The sequence below is a fragment of the Brachyistius frenatus genome, unplaced genomic scaffold, assembly GCF_029030835.1.
Source record: "Brachyistius frenatus isolate BFR_SWC_R1_liver_20210118 unplaced genomic scaffold, ASM2903083v1 Contig_12, whole genome shotgun sequence".
NCBI lineage: Eukaryota > Metazoa > Chordata > Actinopteri > Embiotocidae > Brachyistius > Brachyistius frenatus.
In genome coordinates this window covers 1,710,678-1,729,343 of record NW_027210611.1, presented here as the reverse complement: position 1 = coordinate 1,729,343, position 18,666 = coordinate 1,710,678, and the positions used below count along the sequence as shown (strand labels likewise).

At 43.5% G+C, this 18,666-nt stretch overlaps 3 protein-coding genes across 6 annotated transcripts; 2 read left to right on the top strand and 1 right to left on the bottom strand.

Annotated features, from left to right (window-relative positions):
* Positions 1-93: 93 nt before the first annotated feature.
* On the top strand, positions 94-2,110 carry exosc4 (exosome component 4). The gene is made up of 3 exons (XM_069691939.1): positions 94-278; positions 1,285-1,491; positions 1,576-2,110. The coding sequence occupies exons 1-3, from the start codon at positions 108-110 to the stop codon at positions 1,933-1,935; spliced, it is 738 nt and encodes a 245-aa protein (XP_069548040.1). The 5' UTR covers positions 94-107; the 3' UTR covers positions 1,936-2,110.
* A 298-nt stretch (positions 2,111-2,408) lies between these two features.
* Positions 2,409-7,066, top strand: gpaa1 (glycosylphosphatidylinositol anchor attachment 1). 2 transcript variants are annotated; one of them, XM_069692088.1, is made up of 13 exons: positions 2,409-2,495; positions 2,811-2,931; positions 3,057-3,236; positions 3,389-3,500; positions 3,657-3,804; positions 3,930-4,031; positions 4,128-4,324; positions 4,431-4,627; positions 4,751-4,904; positions 5,053-5,124; positions 5,215-5,408; positions 5,948-6,118; positions 6,220-7,066. In XM_069692088.1, the coding sequence occupies exons 2-13, from the start codon at positions 2,858-2,860 to the stop codon at positions 6,461-6,463; spliced, it is 1,845 nt and encodes a 614-aa protein (XP_069548189.1). In that variant the 5' UTR covers positions 2,409-2,495; positions 2,811-2,857; the 3' UTR covers positions 6,464-7,066. The 2 variants fall into 2 exon arrangements, with proteins under 2 accessions (XP_069548189.1, XP_069548188.1); XM_069692087.1 differs by having other exon boundaries at positions 5,212-5,408.
* Positions 7,067-10,296: 3,230 nt separating this feature from the next.
* Positions 10,297-18,456, bottom strand: sharpin (SHANK-associated RH domain interacting protein). 3 transcript variants are annotated; one of them, XM_069692084.1, is made up of 9 exons: positions 18,193-18,456; positions 14,237-14,411; positions 13,888-13,980; positions 13,653-13,794; positions 13,470-13,560; positions 13,100-13,385; positions 12,192-12,292; positions 11,420-11,527; positions 10,297-11,317 (listed from the first exon to the last, which is right to left on the bottom strand). In XM_069692084.1, the coding sequence occupies exons 1-9, from the start codon at positions 18,454-18,456 to the stop codon at positions 11,267-11,269; spliced, it is 1,311 nt and encodes a 436-aa protein (XP_069548185.1). In that variant the 3' UTR covers positions 10,297-11,266. The 3 variants fall into 3 exon arrangements, with proteins under 3 accessions (XP_069548185.1, XP_069548187.1, XP_069548186.1); XM_069692086.1 differs by having other exon boundaries at positions 10,297-11,310; XM_069692085.1 differs by having other exon boundaries at positions 11,420-11,524.
* Between the last annotated feature and the right edge of the window lie 210 nt (positions 18,457-18,666).

The following is an 18,666-nucleotide window of genomic DNA, read 5'->3' as shown; positions in this document are numbered from 1 at the left end:
GTTGGTGTTGCCGTAGCCCTTCTGGTCAATAGGTGTATGGGTAATGTAGTGCAGCCGGAGACACGTGGGACGTTGCGTCGCATCTGTAAACGAAGTTGGCTGAAAACATGGCGGGTCTGGAGCTCCTGTCTGATCAGGGATACCGTTTGGATGGAAGAAAAGCGACCGAGCTACGGAAGGTTCAGGCCCGTATGGGAGTGTTCGCTCAGGCGGACGGATCCGCGTATTTAGAGCAGGGAAACACTAAAGCTCTGGCTGTGGTCTACGGCCCGCATGAGGTAAGTAACGCGGTGGGTTTTGTTAACCAGGGACTGGTAATAAAACAAGCATCAACGATTCCGGTATCAGAATTTATAACGGCCTCGAAAACCCTGTAAATGATTAAATCACGTTTTAGTTGTTAGCTGTACATGTTATTAGTTGCAGAGCTGCAATGTAACTAATTACATTTACTCATGGACTATACAAAAGTACTTATTCTGTTTTCGTTTGCTACTTTATACTACATCTCGGAGGGAAATATTGTACATTGTACTCCACTGTATTTATTGTACCGCTACAGTTACTTTCCAGATGAAGATGTGACACAATTTATTAAAACCTTTAAAATACAACACATTGTTGAAGATTAAAACCCGTGCAATTCAAACTTTTTTTTTCCCTCTGACGTCTTACAAAAGTTCATATTCAAGATCAAATTTTAGATGTGTATAAGTTATTAACAGTTACACCAAATAGAGATCCCCCCCCCCCCCAAAAAAAATAAAAAAAATAAAAACTTCACCAAAGTCTGAAAACAGATTTGTACCACAGAACTTTTTTTTTTTTCTTCTTCTTTCTTTTCCCAGTAATCATCTGAGGACTCAGATTTATCTGCCGTCCCTGGATAGAAAACTGGATATTAAAGTAGTTCAAAGTAGCTCCACCTGCAGCAGCTACAACAGTAACATGCCGCTTACACACTGATGCTTCAGAAAATATAATCTAATGAGGACATATGTATATACTAATAATGATATACCAGAACTTTTAGTTTAATACTTAAATTACATTTCACTGCTGATACTTCTGGTCTCTTACTCTAAGTAGGATTTTTCATGCAGCACTTTAACTTGTAATGGAGTATTTTTACTTTGCTGGGGTGGTACTTTCACTTAAGTGAAGGATCTAAATATTTATTCTGCGGAATATGTAGCAGTCAGATAAAGGGCTGGATAACGGAGTTAAAATCAGTGTCGCCATGTTGATCAATAATTCTTACCTTTTAATGCGTGTTTCCTGCAGATCCGTGGTTCCCGAAGTCGTGCTCTTCACGACCGAGCAGTGATCAACTGTCAGTACAGCATGGCCACATTCAGCACCGCGGAGAGGAAGAGGAGACCGCACGGAGACCGCAAATCCACGGAGATGAGCCTCCACCTCAAGCAGACGTTCGAGGCTGCCGTGATGACGCAGCTCTACCCGCGCTCTCAAATAGACATCTATGTCAAGGTTCGTGTTATGCCGAGAGTTTGTGGAGTTGGATCTTTGGGAAATGCACTAACACGGAAATCATTTTTTCACTTCTTCCAACAGATTCTGCAGTCAGATGGAGGAAACTACAGCGTGTGTGTTAACGCCGCCACTCTGGCAGTGATAGACGCCGGCATCCCCATGCGGGACTACGTGTGCGCTTGCACGGTCGGCGTCGTGGATGAGACGCCCCTCGCTGACCTCTGCTACGCGGAGGAAAGCGGAGGGGTGAGCTCTTTAGCTTTAGCGCTGCTGCCGCGGGGCGGACAGATCGCTCTGCTGCAGATGGACGCAAGGCTGCACCAGGATCACCTCGAGGCTCTGATTGAAGCCGCAATGACTGCTTGTAAAGGCGTGAGCAAAGTGCTGGATGAGGTGGTGAGGCAGCATCTTCAGGAAGTCTCGGTGTCCACTGGAGAGTGATGTGTTACAAAGGAGGAACATCTGGACTGTGGTTCTGAAAGTGTTGTTGGACTTTAAATAGAGAAATTATGAACATTTGTGATTTAATTTTGTATGCATTCATAGCAATTACTGTATACCTTTTGTATATATATGGTAAGCCTGACAATAAATATGTGTTTGTTTTAAAAACCTGCTTATTGTCTTTGTTGCTTGTTTATTTGAGTGGCTAGATATACAAAAGAACAGTTGACTAAAACTTGTAGTTTATAAGTTTAAACAATATTATTCAGCAGTGAAATTTCAAATTTATGTTGACCAAGAAGAAAATTTTGATACGTTTTGAGGAAGTATTATTCATAAATATGAAATACTAATGACGAAGCAGCTGATTTCTCCTGTATTTTTGGTATTTCTTGAAGTTATTTTATACTTTTCCGTTTTGACATTTTATTTTGCCGGAGAGGAAGTCAGTCCGTCGCATTAATGTTTCCGCAGGAACAAGGAAGTAGAAACCTTTTAGCAAGCGGCTACTGTGACCAAGACACACCGCTGAAGGTGGATGTGACCACTTCACAGAGGTACGTTTTCACGCATAGTTTGTGAAATGATGCGAAATGATCTTCATAAATATTAACGACAGCCCGCCTTAACGGAGGACGAAAGTTTAAAACGTGTACGATCTCGTGAAAGCAGCAAGCTAGCCAGCAGCAAGCTTTGACAATGGGTGCAAAGAAACCTTATTTCTCAGCTCGAAACACACGGAACGATCTATAATGACATGCGTGAGTGCACTGGACACTTAGATCATGTTAACACTCGTGTTCAGATGATAGTAGCAGTGTGTGTGTGTGTGTGTGTGTGTGTGTGTGTGTGTGCGTGCGTGCTGCCTTCAGGGTCGGTTGTCTCCAGGCTTCAGGATAACGTCACAACGGACAACAACATGGGACTGCTGTCTGACCCAAACAGAAGAAGGGCTTTAATCAGCCTGCTGACCCGCCTCAATGCTCCAATCTGGTGAGTTGTAGTCACCGGACGACACCGTTCATTTTTTATTTATTTGTTTAACCCAAAGTACACTTTGTAGTAGTGAGTGTACTGTCACATGATCTCTCTCTCTCTCTCTTCCATCTCTGTCTCAGTGTGGTCTGCTACATGGCGGGTGTGGCTTGGTTCATGGGCTTGGCCTTTGAGCCGTTCACTCTGCGGACGTACATGTCGGAGAACGCCATGGGGTCCACCATGGTGGAGGAGCGCTTTCCGTCCGGGGAGAGGGCGCTGGCCACGGGCCGGGAGTTCGCAGCTCATAAGAAGAAAGTCGGGTGAGCAACACGCAGCTGCGACGGACGCGTTCTGACGTCGACCTGATCGGGAATTCGGGTCGATCTGTGTGAGACGCGCCGTGAAGAGTCGGCGGTGGTTTTCTCGCCGCGTCGTACGAGTCTTCTTTCATCTGTGGGTGGTTTCTCCGCAGCGGGATGCCGGTGGACTGGCTGGTGAAGACCATGCAGGCCCGGGGGCTCGAAGTGTTTACCCAGAGGTTCTCTCGCACGTTACCCTTCCCCGACGAAAACAAAGAGCGATATGTACGTTTGTGACAGAAACTATTCCGCATTTCTGTACTTCTGCTGTTTCTCTGCTCACATTTCTGCTCTCAGACAGAAACACAGGTTGTTGGGTTTTTTTTTCCCACGTTGTGTTTATGTCTTTTCTTTGTCACTCTGTCCCTTCTTCTTCGGCAGATGGTAAAAGGCACTAATGTGTACGGGATCCTCCGGGCCCCGAGAGCTCCACGCACTGAAGCCTTGGTGCTGAGCGCTCCCTGCACCCAGGGCGACAACAACAACCAGGCTGTGGGACTGCTGCTTGGCTTGGCTCACTACTTCCGGAGTGAGCGCGGCACCCGTTCGCCCTCTCGGTCAACGCAGTCGGAAAACATTTGAACGACGTTGCGGTTGCATATTTTTTTTTTTTTTTTTTTTTTTTGGTTTAACGCGTGTCGTGTTCTTCAACAGATCAGATTTACTGGGCCAAGGACATTATCTTTCTCGTGAATGAGCACGATCTGATTGGTATGCAGGCCTGGCTGGAGGGCTACCATCACACCAACACTACAGGTGATTGGCATTATTCGACCACCGTCCTGTTGAGCTGACTGAAAACAAGAAGACTGTTTTCTTCAGTTGGCTTGTCTCCTGTCATTTTTCGTCCAGGTATGGATTGGTCTCCGTTGCAAGGCCGCGGCGGTTCAATCCAGGCAGCCCTGTCCCTGGAGCTCAGCAGTGATGTCGTCACCAGCATGGACCTGGTCCTGGAAGGACTCAATGGTCAGTTACCCAACCTGGATTTAGCAAACCTCTTCCATGCCTTCTGTCAGAAGATAGGGGTCCTTTGCACAATCCAGGGCAAGGTAAACAGACACGCTCTCCTCTGACGTGTTGGGTTCGTCACAACGGTAACGTGTCTTGACGTGGAAAAGTCATTTGCTTTTTTCCGTCTCTCTGATGTGTCTGCAGCTGCAGAGGAACGACTGGGACAGTGTGTCGGGCTACAGCCACGCGGTGCAGACCATGATGCTGATGGTGATGAAGCAGGCCAGTGGGCGGCCGTGGGGAGACCACGGTCTGTTCCTGCGCTACCACATCGAGGCCGCCACCATCAAGGGCGTCAACAGCTTCCGCCAGTACAAGACCGACACCACCACCATCGGCAGGTCGGTGTACGAGCAAGTGTATACCAATTCCTGTTTATCTTAGATTTTTTTTAAATTTAATTTCTAGCTTTGTTGTTACTTTTTTTTTTTTTTTTTTTTTCTGTCTTAATGGATATCCTTTAGGCTTTTGGAAGGAATGTATCGTAAGCTGAATAACCTCCTGGAGCGCCTCCACCAGTCCTACTTCTTCTACCTCATGCCGTCACTGTCTCACTTTGTCTCTATTGGATACTACATGCCAGCCTTTGGCCTGCTCGCTGTCATCCTGCTGCTTCGTGTATCCTTACCCCATCATTTTTACGGACATTTTTAATAGATCTAAAATGAAATGGAGGAAAACGATTGAATGCAAGCTGAAAGTAGAATATAACTGATCAAATCTAAAGTTGTGTAATCTTAAGTTTTTCACCTTAACTGTGATCCAGGCCTTAGACTTATGGGTTCAACTCGCAGCTCCACCACCAAGAACAGAGGATGGAATCGCTGATGTTGAGCAGGTGAGATGCGCGCTACAACAAAGACGTCAGAACTGAAAGTGCTTTCTTGTCTCGAGTCTGTGTCATCATAATCTTGCTTCCTCCCAGCAGTCTAGTCCGGGAGTGCTGTCGGTGTTGACTCCTCTGGTGATCAGCCACCTGACCGGAGTAGCTCTCTACACGCTGCCCATCCGGTTTCAGGAGATGGCTGTCGAACACTTCCCAGTGTCTGAGACTGAGGCTGTGGTCCTGACAGCTATCGCTGTTTACACAGCAGGCCTGGCTTTACCGCACAACACACACGGGTAACTACGAATGCTAATCCTATTTTTTTCTTTTCTTTTCTTTTCTTCTTTCTGTAGAGCTTTTAACAGCATTTTCTTTGGTCTTAAAATCTGCAACAGTATGCTAAGCTGACTCTATTTAATCTAAGAGATCGTATAACCCAAACCTGTATACAAATTCTGAATGTACAAATATATCAACAGGGAGGTTACACAATGGATCTGGAAAAAAAAGAAATCTGAAATGTTTTTTTTCTTCCCCAACATGCGAGTGCAGTTTCAAAACTGAAAGTTAATACCTCTCAGTGTGTGACTGAAGCGCTCCTGCACAAAACACACATTGAAGTTAAAAGTATTTAAACATTCTTTTTTTTTAAACATTTACTAACCTGAATACGGAGGGTGATCTTCTCCTGCAGGTTTAGAAATTAGGTCTGAACGTTGTGTCACAAGCTGGAAATCGTATTTCCTGCAGACAGAGACAGACCAGGGAAACTTGTTGAGCTTTTTAAGAGTTCTGTGATGCAGTAGAGAGATATGACTGCCGCCCCGTGTTGCAGACTGGCGTCAGGTGAGGGCACGGAGCAGGGCTGGAAAGTGCTGAAGCTCACCGCCATGCTGTACCTCGCCGTGCTGCTGGGTTGCACCGCCCTCATCAACTTCTCCCTGGGCTTCATCCTGGCTCTCACCCTGGTGCCCGTGGCTGCCTTCGTCACGCCCCACATGCCCAAGTAATACACCGGGGACACACGCTGTGGCCGTTGCCGGTCTGCACTTCCATATTCAAGTCTTACGGAAGTAAAGCCTTACTCTGCTCTTCTTCTCTCCTTAGGCCCGTGTCAGCTGTCGTCTTGGTCATCCTCAGCCCAGCCTGCACCCTCCTCCTCTCTGTCTTTTTCTTCCAGGAGCTGGAGGAAATGCCTGTCAGCTTCCAAGATGGTTGGTTGCTGTACCTGTCAGTCATATCGCAGGGCATTCTGGACCACTTCCTGTATGGATCTCTGGTCTACCCGCTCATAGCCTTGCTGGTCTATCCATGCTGGCTGCTTTTCTGGAACATCCTCTTCTGGAAGTAGGAAGCACGCCCACTGAGGGCTTTCAGGAGTGCCACCACCCTCTCAGGTGTTCTCAAGTTTATCTTTACCGAGGGAATGTGAAGAATTAACGGTTAAATCCACTGGAGAGTTTGGAGAAGATGCAATGACTCCATTTTTGAACATTTTGTTGGTGTTAGAATATTTTCTCCCAAGTATTTCATTCTGTAAACATTGGAGCCTTTTCAGAATCAACAAAACTATTTTAAACAAAGCGGGAGGAATTGTTTTGTACTTAACATCACTCTTACAATTATAGAAACGCATGAAGGGAGGGGAAGGTCTTTTCCCAATTAACTATAAACGTCATGGTACAAGATGAACAATACTGCACTGGTTTTATTTTTTAATCACGATGGTGATGATGGAAGCCGTTTGGACAGCACAAAGCATGTAAACAGTGGTATAACGGGAGAAACTGCGGTGGTTGGTCGTCTGCCTCCTTTTGAGATGTTTATTTATCTGCATCTGTTGAACAAGCCATCACTACATCCAATATTTTTTATACTTGTTTCAATAACTTTCTTTTGTGATATGTTTATTTCATATTTATAACTGCCAAAAAAAATAAAAGACTGAAAAGTTTGATATTTTACTGTACTTGGCGTACTTTCAAAGTAGGGACCCAATAAAACAAAGAAATTCATATTTAATTTAATAGCTTTATGTCAGGGTTATTTTGTGTTTTGTCATCCAGAGCAGGCTCTCATCTCCACGGCCTTTTCCGGGGGTAAACATTGACATTGAGTTGCATTGACAGCAACGGAGAATCTGAGGAAGTTGAGACTTTTCTCCAAACTACTGCTTTAAACTAACCAGTTTAAATAACAACACTATGCCGAAGAGTTGCTGTGTATTTAGCTGCACCAATACTGATGTGAAAAACGTATCTCTGATTTGTTTCTCTGTTATGTCCTAAAAAAGATCCTGATATAGAGGCTGTACGGCATCACTCTATAGGAGAAACTGAAGTGACGTGACTAAGGAGGGATCAAATTAAACTTTTTCACCTATCCAGCTTGTTCTTTGGCAGGTGGAGGCAAATACTGCCGCCGTGGTATTTTTTTTAAAGTAATTTTGATCTGAAGGTTTACAACCGATTGGTGTTGTAACACTATTTTACATTGAAATCTATGGAGAGTCAGTCGTTTTCTCCCAAAAGGGACGGGTACGTTTCTGAAATCACAGACGGGCTGTCCCACACTGCTCTCTGTCATAGGTACAGAGATGACGACAAGAATGACCAGTTCATGTCACCCAGGCCGTTACACTATGTCGTCCAAAATGTCAAAAAAAACGGCACACAATAGTATGTCAACCAAAATGTGAATGCAATGTTAAATAGTAGTCATTCAGAATATGACAAAATGTCATATTTTGGACGACATACTATAGTATGAATTTTTTTATCATATTTTGGACGATATGCTATAGTATAACTTTTTTATCATATTTTGGACGACATGCTATAGTATGACTTTTTTGTCATATTTTGGACGACATGCTATAGTATAACTTTTTTATCATATTTTGGACGACATGCTATAGTATGACTTTTTTGTCATATTTTGGACGACATGCTATAGTATAACTTTTTTTTTATCATATTTTGGATGACATGCTATAGTATGACTTTTTTTTATCATATTTTGGACGACATGCTATAGTATGACTTTTTATTCATATTTTGGACGACATGCTATAGTATGACTTTTTATTCATATTTTGGACGACGTTAAAGAAGTATGACTCTTTTGTGCTTATTCCTGACGACATGCTATAAGTATGACTTCCGTTCAAGTTATGCCAGGCAACACAATGGTTCGATTCTTCCCCTTGACTTGGCTTTTCATCTAAGATGTTAATGTCGTCCGTTCCAGGGTGAGTCTCGAACGAGGAACCTTCTGACTTGGAGGCAACAATGCCAACCACTGCACCGTTGATCGCTCTTCCATAGCATGTCTAAAAGTCATAGAATATTCAAACGAGAACTTTAAAGGCGGAAGTTGAAAAGGGTTCCAAGTGAACAGCAGTTGAACTTGTCATCCAAAATGTGAAAAAAGGTCATAGTATAGCATTTTGTCCGAAATATCATTAAAAAAAAAAGCCATACTATAACAACACGCAATTTCCACATAGAAACTACCAGGTGGGTATCGAGCCTGGGACCTTTTGACTGAGACAAACACACTAGCAACTGCACCACTGTGTTGCCTGTCAGAACTTGAACGGAAGTCATACTTATACCATGTCATCAGAAATAGCACAAAACAGTCATACTTCTTTAATGTCGACCAAAATGTGAAAAAAAAGTCATACTATAGCATGTCATCCGAAAGATGACATAAAAGTCATACTACAGCATGTCGTTCAAAATGTGATTAAAAAAAAAAAAAAAGCCATATGACACGTTCCATGAACTTGTCGTCCGAAATGTGAAAAACAGTCCCTAACCCTAACCCCTAACCCTAAACACAAAAACATCTTACAATACTGTTTCGTTGAAAATGCCATAAAAATTCATACTATAATATGTTGCCCAAAATCTTTAAAAAAATTGTCATAATACAGGATGTCATCCAAAATGTCATAAAAACATCATACAATAGTATTTAGTTGAAAATGACAAAAATATCATACTATTGTAAGTCGCCCACAATATAAAAAAAAGTCATACTATTGTATGTTGTCCAAAATGTCATAAAAACATCTTACAATACTATTTTGTTGAAAATGTCATAAAAATATCATACTATTGTATGCCATCCAAAATGTCATAAAAACATCTTACAATACTATTTTGTTGAAAATGACATAAAAAAATATCGTACTATTGTATGTCATCCAAAATGTCATAAAAATATCATACTATAGTTTTTCGTCCAAAATGTCATAAAAATGTTATACTATATGTTGCCCAAAATATGAGAAAAAGGTCATACTATTGTAAGTTGTCCAAAATGTAAAAAAAAAAAAATATCACGGCATATTAAATTTTCCAAAATGTCATAAACCTGTCATAATATAGTCACCTATTGAACATGCTCACCAGGATGAACTTTGCATTCTTTATTCTTTTCACCTAGGAAACCTGCAAACCTAAAGGATCTCTGATAAATATCACTGATAGATAGCAATATGTCTGTATTGTGGATGTTAGGCTGCATCCCATATCGCTCTGTTCAAAGCCACCAGACTCAACTCCAGCGTTCTACACTTTCAAATCACCGTTCAGTCCGGTGCCTTTGAGCAGAGCGATATTACAGCTTATTTCTGATAAAGATCCAACATTGCAAGAATCCTTTCCATAACACACTGCTAGACACTTAGAAAACAAGACAGGAGTTGGTTAGCTAACCTAGTTAAAAAGTTTATAAAAGGTACATTGTGCAGTGGCAGCAGTCGACTGAGATGTCTGTTATTATTGACTCTCCTACTAAGCCGTTACCTGTTCAGGTATCCGTTACTTTTATATATATATATTCTACTCTATATTGGGGGACAGATTGCTATTTTCTCAGTATTGAGGGGAACATTAATATTAATGAGCACTCGAGAGGATGTTGTAAAACGGCCTTGGCCCCAAAAAGCACAAAAATATTTTCATGAGGGTGTAAGGACGAATAATAAAGCACTAGAAATGTTATAATATCGGACCTTTAATCCAACCAACTGAGGTAACTATTGCCATTCATGGTAGAGCGATTCCTCCAACATGACTCGAGACCGCTAATTTAATCTTTGCACTGACAGCCTGCTGTTGAACTGCAATTTGTCCATCGATCAGTGTACATGAAAAGCATGGACAAACAGGATTTGTTTAACTCTTTATTCATTTATTCAGCTAATGCAAGTTTTTACAGTATCATGTACTGAAAACATATCATTCCATTGCCGTCACAGCTCAGAGGGAGTTGAGTAAAATTAGATCAGATGCTAAAATGTACATCAATTACTCAATGCATCTTGTTAAAAATAATACACTTAAAATACAATGTTATAAAAAATAAAAATAAAACACTTGACGACCCTGTAAACGACACTTTCCTTCTCCTCTCAGCAATGGCTTCTTTTTTTTTTTTTCTTTTTACTTTCGATATTATTTTGGCACCAACAGCTGACGCATTAACAAACAGAACCGTGTGTTGCACAGGGCTTCTTCACCCGTCTTTTCACTTCACAGTTGGCAGACACCGAAGAGTGTGACATTCCCTCATCTTCAGCTCCAATCATATGCAAAGAAATGACATCGCTTCTCTCCTGCCCTAAAATAAATATTAGGCCGTCCGTGTTGTTTGCGCCACACACACACACACACACACACACACACACACACACACACACACACACACACACACACACACACACACACACACACACACACACACACACACACACACACACACACACACAAACCCTGTAAAATAAATAGCAAAGAGGTCTGGCCGAATGCAGATGTATGTCGCGGCCCTGTCGTGTCCATATAAACGGCCCGTCAGCAGTTCATCGTCTGAACCTTGACCGGTGCAGCTCTGTGTCGTGCTACAGCGCTCCGAACGCCCCGGTCTTCAGCAGCCAGCCAGCTGTCAGAGGACTCTCAGTGCACTCAACACTCTTTAGGTGAGTATTTTGTCAACATGTATTAGCCTCCTCACTGTGTGCGTGTGCGTGTGTGTGTGTGTGTGTGTGTGTGTGTGTGTGTGTGTGTGTGTGTGTGTGTGTGTGCGTGAGTGAGTGAGTGAGTGAGTGAGTGAGAAATGAGAACCAAACAGCGATGATGGGCAGTCAGCTGCTGCTTAAACCCGACTCTCCCCGATCCTCTCTCCTTCCTTTCTCCTTGGTGAGAGATGAAACACAGAGGGGGGGGGGGGGGACTGTCAGTGAGGGGAAATGTCGAGAAGAGTAACGTGAACGTATCGATTGTTAGATGTCGTGTACCTGCTGGATGCAGCTCTGCGTGTCGGGTCTGGCTGTAGCGCAGATCTCGCAGCCGGGACGAGATGGCTTGTTGATAAAAGTGCATGAGGGACAAGCCCACTCTGTCTGCTGAGTAAACGCGAGTAGACATAAGTTTACCGTTGTTCTTCAATTCATTTCACGTATCTCGATAAAGCTCGGACAAGATCACGGGTAACGTTTTACGTGTCCGGTGCGCACGGTGAAGGCAGAAGGTCAAATTAGGCGTGTTTTGTTTGAACTGATGTGGCTGTTGCCTGGTTTTGCTCGCCTATTGCTCAAAGCTTCAGTCTTCACTGTAATGATGGGAAACCCTGTTTGCATTCAAGTTTGTTCAGCCGCTGTGAAGGGGGGCGGGGGGGACCAATCACCGTTCACAGTGGTTAAGTGTGAAGACAGTGATCAAGCATTTGTTTTAAACTGTAGTTCCAACAATGGCAGCAGTGGTAGAGTGTCAGGGCACCATATGCAGTTTGCCTAATAAGATGCTACAACTGAACCCATATATTCACAAAGGAAATTTAGGTCCGGGAACACCAGCCTAATGTGGCAATGGGTGGGCGTTAAATTGGCTGGGAGCCCATCAGGGCTGAGCTTGTGTTTAACCGACCTTTAAATTGGACTCAGTCTAAAAGAATAGATCGATAATTCTAGAATGGAAAAAAAACAACCTTGTATTCCCTCCAAACTATCAGTTAATGTTTAGTATCACTGTGTATCTTGTAGCCTATAAAGAATCAGGTTGGTCACGTACCTGTGTTTTACTGGCTTTGTTGGTGTGATCATTCAGCTGCAGCTTCTCAATGTCGGGGAGGTCTTTGCTGTCACCTGGTCGATCACTCCCTCCACTTGCACCTGTTGAAATCAGCGGTTACAGGGTTAAAGTGACTGTATTTACGTCAGGTTTCAAATTTCAAAACAGTCATAAGAAAATCCCAAAAAAGGGAAACTTTTTTGGTTTTTTAAAAACCTTCAAGTTAAAAAAAAAAACCAAAAAACATGAATTGCTGACAAAGCACGTCGTCTGGGTACAAGGTCCCATAGTCTTTACACTATACCCGTCAAGTGTACGGCATGACAATTTCTACACTGCAGGGTTTGTACCCACGTCTCCTCCCAAAAGACAGGAAGGTAGAGAGACAACTGGACATCTCCACCCACTCTACTCTGGTGATGCTCTGCTGGACCTCACGTCTTCTTGTTTTGGCCTTTCAGCTTGGTATTCATCAAGTCAAACACATGAGCGGACGGACCATGAGGTTTCAGAGGAGTAATTGGAACATTGCAGTGTTCAGCCCTAAAGCTCCTTTTCTGCTTAGGCTGCATATTTAAAATCGCTGTTCTACGGCGTTGTCTGAGGGACTGTTCGGGTTCATCAAATCGCGATGAGCTGCGCCAGGCTTGTTTACCACACGGAAGGTAAAGCACTTCACCCGAACCGCAGCTAACTGCGTGGAAACCCTCTGGCTGGCAGTAGAACGCTTTTAGTATGAAAAGCAACAACAGGAAAGGTTCGGTTTACACCGGCAGCAAGTTAAAGATGCCCTCCGATCAAAAAATATATATATATATTTCTACCTTTGTAGCTGAAAGGCAACACTTCAGCTCCTTATAAATAGTTTACAAATCCAATGAGCCGGAGTCACCCTCTGTTGAACTCACCCTGGTTGTTGTGGGGAAGCCGTGAGGGCAGGGTGCTGTAACCCCTCCAGTCTTGGGAGGTGGGGCCATTGCCCGGGGGGAGCGGCGGGGCGAGGAGGGCGCTCTCCAGGTCCTGCTGGAACAGCTGGCGGGTGATGCGAGCTTGTCGGGCAGAGATCAGGTAGAGGTACGCCGTATCGCCGTCCTTCTGCACCCCGTAGGAGGCCAGCGACCTCGGCTCGGTGCACAAACACTGACCGATCACCCAGCGCTGCACGCGAGGGTGGAAACCGTACTCGAGAAACACCTGAAGAAGACGAGCGGAGGAAATTAGGGGGGGGGATAAAAATCCACCGCGAGTCGCGTTTTCATGAACGAACAGTTGTCTGACCTGTTGCTTGAGTGCAGCCACGGTCATGTAGGGAAAGACTTTCACTGTGACACAACATGACGACGAAACATCCTCCACTACCACAGATAAACTGCAACACAGACATGGCGCCGTCAGTGACATCCACACGCTAACCCGGACGACATATAAAGTGCCCTTGAATAAACCCGTTTCATCCCTCACCTGATTTCCCCGTCCGCGTAGTTTTTTTCCGACAGTTGTATCGTCAGCGCCGCTTTCTGCCGAGCCAGCGCGGACGCGTGCTGCGAAGCAGCCTGAGTGTCGCCCGCTTCGATCGCCCTGGCGAGCTCCAGGCAGCGCTCCTCTACGAAAGGTCGCAATCCACAGTGACATTTTTAAGAGCACGTTGTTCGAGCGGAGAGAGAAAACACACGGCGACAAACAAGAAGATACTCACCGCTGAGTGGAAGCGAGGCGGAGCTCCACTGCTCCATCGCCGCTGCCGTGTCGCTCTGCGTGCCGTCCGATTCGTACGCGTTAATATTTGCGACTGTGAGAGGAGAGACGGGGGAAGCGTGTTACTGAAGTGCCCCGATTATCAACCGATAATCAGGATTTACTCTGGCTTGGTTTTACTTTCGGCTTTTGAGAATTCAAGCTCTCTCCTGAAGAAGTCAGCTACGGAGCACCTGAAGTAGTTGTTCTTTTTGAAAAGTGGCCACAACACGCTGCTTGTAAAACACAAACTGAAGAGCTTTTGTCAGAAACAAAGTAGCCAAGAAAGATAATAAAGCCACCCAGCTGACCTCTATGTGCCTCTCTTAATGACGACATGACCACGGTGGCCCACTCCTCGGCCTCTCGGTCGCAGCGGAAGTTGAAGCGGATGCAGTCGTGAGGCGGAGCAGCGAGACGCATCTCATGGCTGCGAGAGGATTTGACCTCATACTGCACCGAGCGCAAGTCAAACTCCGCAATGAACTGAGGGTAAAAACACAAAGGAAAGTTCAATTTGAATGAATGTTACAACATGTATAATAAGCAAAAAGTTTGTAGAAATTGATCCGAAACCCTAAAATCTCAGTTTTTACTTTTAGCCAAGTGGGATTAGAACTAACAACTACTGTGATTTTTCATTCATCTGATTTTACTGTTTAAGATCTCAAACTAGTGGCTGGATGCTGCCGCCAACCAGTCGATTCCGGTTTACCTCCGTATCTGCCCAGACTTGTATAACATTTGCAATGAAGACTTTGAATGAATTTGGCCAAAAAAAGCTGATTCGGAGAAAACATAAAGTCGTAGCCACGGCAGTAGGCAATGCTTCAAATATAGATTTTGCTGAAAAGAAGCCACAAATTCTTCAACATGGAGGCTTCACACACATCTTCAACCCAAAAGGACGCACGATTTATACAACCGCCACCGTTTCAAGGTGAACACCCAAGATTAGTGTCATCAATTAAAGCATCTGACCAAATGTAAAATATGGTCAGTCTCCCCTTCTGTTTCTGACTTGTGGTGTTTAATAACAGCCAGAAAAGTGTTTTTGCAGACTATTATAATGTCAGGGTAAAGTTGACCTTTGGGACATACAATGTCATCACTTCATCATTATATCCCATCAGACATTTGCGTCAGTTTTTGTCATAATTTCGTATGAAATTTTGAGTTATGGTGTTTTGTGAGGTCACAGTGACCTTTAAGGTTTGGTCAAAAAGACAGAATCAGTTCATCTGTAAGACATTTTTGTTTGTTTTGTTTGTTTGGAAAAAGCAGAAATATATTTAAGGTGTTGCTGAATTAAGGCAGCCTTCAAAATGTACACGTATATGTTGGAACGTGACCGTTTCTTAATTGTTCATATTCGCCTTTGAACTTCACATGGACTTCATAAAAAATGCTACGCAGTAAGAAATAATCCCTTGAAATATGACAGAAAGCAGGAGAAATTTTCACTCTGACAGAGAAAGACTTGTCATCAGTGAGTGCATTTGGCAGCAGAGATTTTTTTTTTTTTTTTTTAAACATTATCTGTCTTTTAACATTCACTGAGGCAATCTTTAAGAAACTGAAGTGTGTTGTGGGGAGACAAAGGCAGCAAGGAAGGATTTGCCTCCTGCCACAAAGAGTGTGTAGCAATTCTCTGATTTAACAGTGTAGAAAATCTCTTAGAGCGCAGACAGGCGACCTCAAAGAAGCCGGGATCAAAGTAAAAACCGTGCGAATCAAGAAGCGTCTCAATTGTCAGGGGGAAATCTGTCTAACTTAGGATGAAAAGCCGATGCCGAGCTTGTCAGATTTTAGGAAGATGACACAAAGTGAAGTTAACAAACAAAGCAGAGATTTGAGAGTTAAGTTAGGATGTGGTGAAGAAAGTAGAGTGCAAGGTGAGGTCAACTTCAAGCCTGATTGAGCTTCTGCGTCTGCAGTTTGTTTTGATGTGGCCATTGACAGGGGATACTCGATAATGCAACCAGAGAAGAAAGAGCTCGTCCTTGTACTGAAATGCCTTCTTAGTCCATTGATGTCAAAGCCTGGAGGCACTGCACGGAGAAAGTGGCCTTAAATCACCTTTATATGGTTACAGTAACCAGAAAAATAAGTTAGGTCTGAAACTAACTATTATTTCAATTAACTGTTAATCTGCTAATTATCTCCTCGACTGACCATTTGAACTGTAAATTTGTCAGAAAAAACACATCACAATGATCTAACAACCAATTTAACAGCTTCAAATTGTTTGCTCTGCCATATGAGTGGTGCAAAACTCACAAAATACCAGTTTACCATCACATTAACGCTTACATGTTTTCAGTGGTGGCCTAAAGTCTCGAAAAACAAGCTTGTGACCAGAAATCTCTACATGAAAGAAGGAAGGGAAGGAAAGTGAGAAACCAGTAAACTGCTCATTACACCTACATCACAGAGCACCTTATGTTGCGCTGTAGTTGTAATTTTAATTAAACAAGCGATTGTTAGTCAAACTAGAGCTGAAACCATAAATTGAAAAGAGAGAAGAGAGCTTTTCTGTTGTGTATCATTTTTGTGTGTCATTGTAAATTTGGGCTTTTGTTTGGACAAAATAAGCAATGTGTATTGCACATTTTAATATATGCATACAAATACATGTTTGACCACTTTGATATCTATAAACTAAACAATTAATTGATATAATAATCAATCAACAAAAATAAAGTTTTCAAGCCCTAACTCAAACAGTTCTGATGATCAGTTACTACTTCTGATAGTATAATGCGCCTAACAGAAGGCCAGATTAGCATCTTTAAACCAGGCCTATAGATATGAGTTACTTTTAATTGATTGTTGTCAATTGACTGTGTATTTATTAGGTAATGTGATATTGTTACTTAAAGGGTGTAATGGTCATCACTTTAATGTACAGTAGCTGCAAGTTGAATGAAAACTGGAGAAAACTTCCCAGTCGTTGAGCAAAGATTGTAAAGGTTGTTTTTTTTAGGATTATTTTGGGGAGTCTGTCAATCTTTTGTCATCTTTGTGAGATGACATGCGACGAGAGTTCTGAACCACTTCAGTTGCGATGCTGCAGCCACATCACCCCTCAGACAAGACAAACGAGGTTTTATGTCAGCAGCAGAGCGATTGTGAGCTGTTTGATAGATCAAAAGTGTGTACTGGGACAATTTTAGGTCACCTCAAACAAAGCACAGGCTCAGGATTTATTGATGTGTGTCAGGTTAGAGCTGCTTCATCGTCCTGAGCTGCACATTACCATGGTAATAAATCAGCTTCAGGCCAAAAGAGTTGCCTTTGTCTTGGTCTGTGATTCGAAACTTTAAACAAAGTTCACGCCATATGTAACCTAAGAACAAGCAGAGGTGGTGTAGCTGTACCTCTGTGTTCAAAGTGTGGAGAACCATAATTTCCTGTTAAACCCACTACTGCCCCACATTGTTATTTATATCTACGCGGTTCAACTTTGGCGCTCCTCTCGTCTCATAGAAAGGCTGCATCCACCAACAAAACTGTTGTAAAGAAGCCCAAATTGAAAAGTAATGACAAAATCCACCATTTTCAAGGTCCAAGAAGCATGATTACAGTTTCTGGGGCCCAAATGTTTGAGCTTGAATCATAAAGGTGCAGAATTTGAATGGATCGACTTCCTATACGATCCAGAGTGGGCAGTGACATGGTGCACATGGTCCATGTGAAAAACATGAGGCTGAAAACAGTTTCTTGAGATGACAAAATGAGAACGGGGAAATTCCACCTGCCTCAGTATTAAGACCTAAAGAGTCGTGCTGAAACTGTTTACCACAATTATCGGTGTTGAAGGATTTCCCCGTGATGCTGCTTTGTTGTAGGAAGACTGAATGAAAGTGAAACTAAAAAACCTCCTGGATTACAGTTTTAGTAGCTCAAAAGAGCAACGTGAAGCTTTTAAAACATGTAGGAAATACTGTCAGAAAGTCTGAAGTCTCCCGCGAAATTCTTGGCACGTCGTTTTTGTTATAGTGGATCTTTAAGATTTACAGGAAAGTGTGCAGCTGCAATGCTCAGAAAAAAAAACGATCTCAATTCATCCCCCAAATTTGAATCTGTTGAAGTGTCTTTGGCTGACTGCTCCATAAAATGGCGTGTACGGGCCTTTGCTGCTATAAAATATAAATATGATTCAATACGGGCACAAACATATCTAACCGGTAAGCGACAGCATTTCTCCTAAACATACAGGTGTGTGTATGTGTGCGTGTGTGTGTGCGTGTGTGTGAAATCTCACCACACTGCGGTTTCCGCTTGTATCTCGCAGCGCGAGTCGGAACTCTCCGGCCCGGCTCGGGTCCATGCTGAGCTGCAGACGCAGAGCCTCGCTGCCTGCTCCGGGGAGGCACAAGGGTCGGATCCCGGAATGGCACACCGAAACACGGACTGACATTAAAACAGTGCTGCAGCAAGCGGTCGGCGCAGGCCCGCCGCACGCAGCCTGATGGGACGAGGCAGCGACGGGAGCTGGCGGAGCCCAGCCGCCCGAGCTGAGTGCCATGTCGCGGACACCAGAGGCGCAGTGAGGGTCGTAGCTGCTGCCCGCTTCTTCTGTTGGGTTTATAAGGTCCACCGATGTCTAAGGAAAGCGAGTCTCTTCGCGGGCAGGCTGTGGTCGTCTCCTCGCCTCGCAAATTCTTCCATATCTACCCTACCCTAGCAGACACGGAGCGAAAGAAAAACAAAACAGGAAATTGAGGAGTACGTCTAT

What these genes read in the sequence shown, in the direction of transcription:
- exosc4 (XM_069691939.1), top strand. Translation starts at nt 108, where the DNA reads ATGGCGGGTCTGGAGCTCCTGTCTGATCAGGGATACCGTTTGGATGGA. An exon ending in TGGTCTACGGCCCGCATGAG is followed by an intron (nt 279 to 1,284) that starts GTAAGTAACGCG and finishes TGTTTCCTGCAG; the next exon opens with ATCCGTGGTTCCCGAAGTCG. An exon ending in AAATAGACATCTATGTCAAG is followed by an intron (nt 1,492 to 1,575) that starts GTTCGTGTTATG and finishes TTCTTCCAACAG; the next exon opens with ATTCTGCAGTCAGATGGAGG.
- gpaa1 (XM_069692087.1), top strand. Translation starts at nt 2,858, where the DNA reads ATGGGACTGCTGTCTGACCCAAACAGAAGAAGGGCTTTAATCAGCCTG. An exon ending in GCTCATAAGAAGAAAGTCGG is followed by an intron (nt 3,237 to 3,388) that starts GTGAGCAACACG and finishes GTTTCTCCGCAG; the next exon opens with CGGGATGCCGGTGGACTGGC. An exon ending in GTCACGCCCCACATGCCCAA is followed by an intron (nt 6,119 to 6,219) that starts GTAATACACCGG and finishes TTCTCTCCTTAG; the next exon opens with GCCCGTGTCAGCTGTCGTCT.
- sharpin (XM_069692084.1), bottom strand. Translation starts at nt 18,456, where the DNA reads ATGGCACTCAGCTCGGGCGGCTGGGCTCCGCCAGCTCCCGTCGCTGCC. An exon ending in GCTTCCCCACAACAACCAGG is followed by an intron (nt 12,293 to 13,099) that starts GTGAGTTCAACA and finishes TGATTTCAACAG; the next exon opens with GTGCAAGTGGAGGGAGTGAT. An exon ending in CGCAGAGCTGCATCCAGCAG is followed by an intron (nt 11,318 to 11,419) that starts GTACACGACATC and finishes TCTCTCACCAAG; the next exon opens with GAGAAAGGAAGGAGAGAGGA.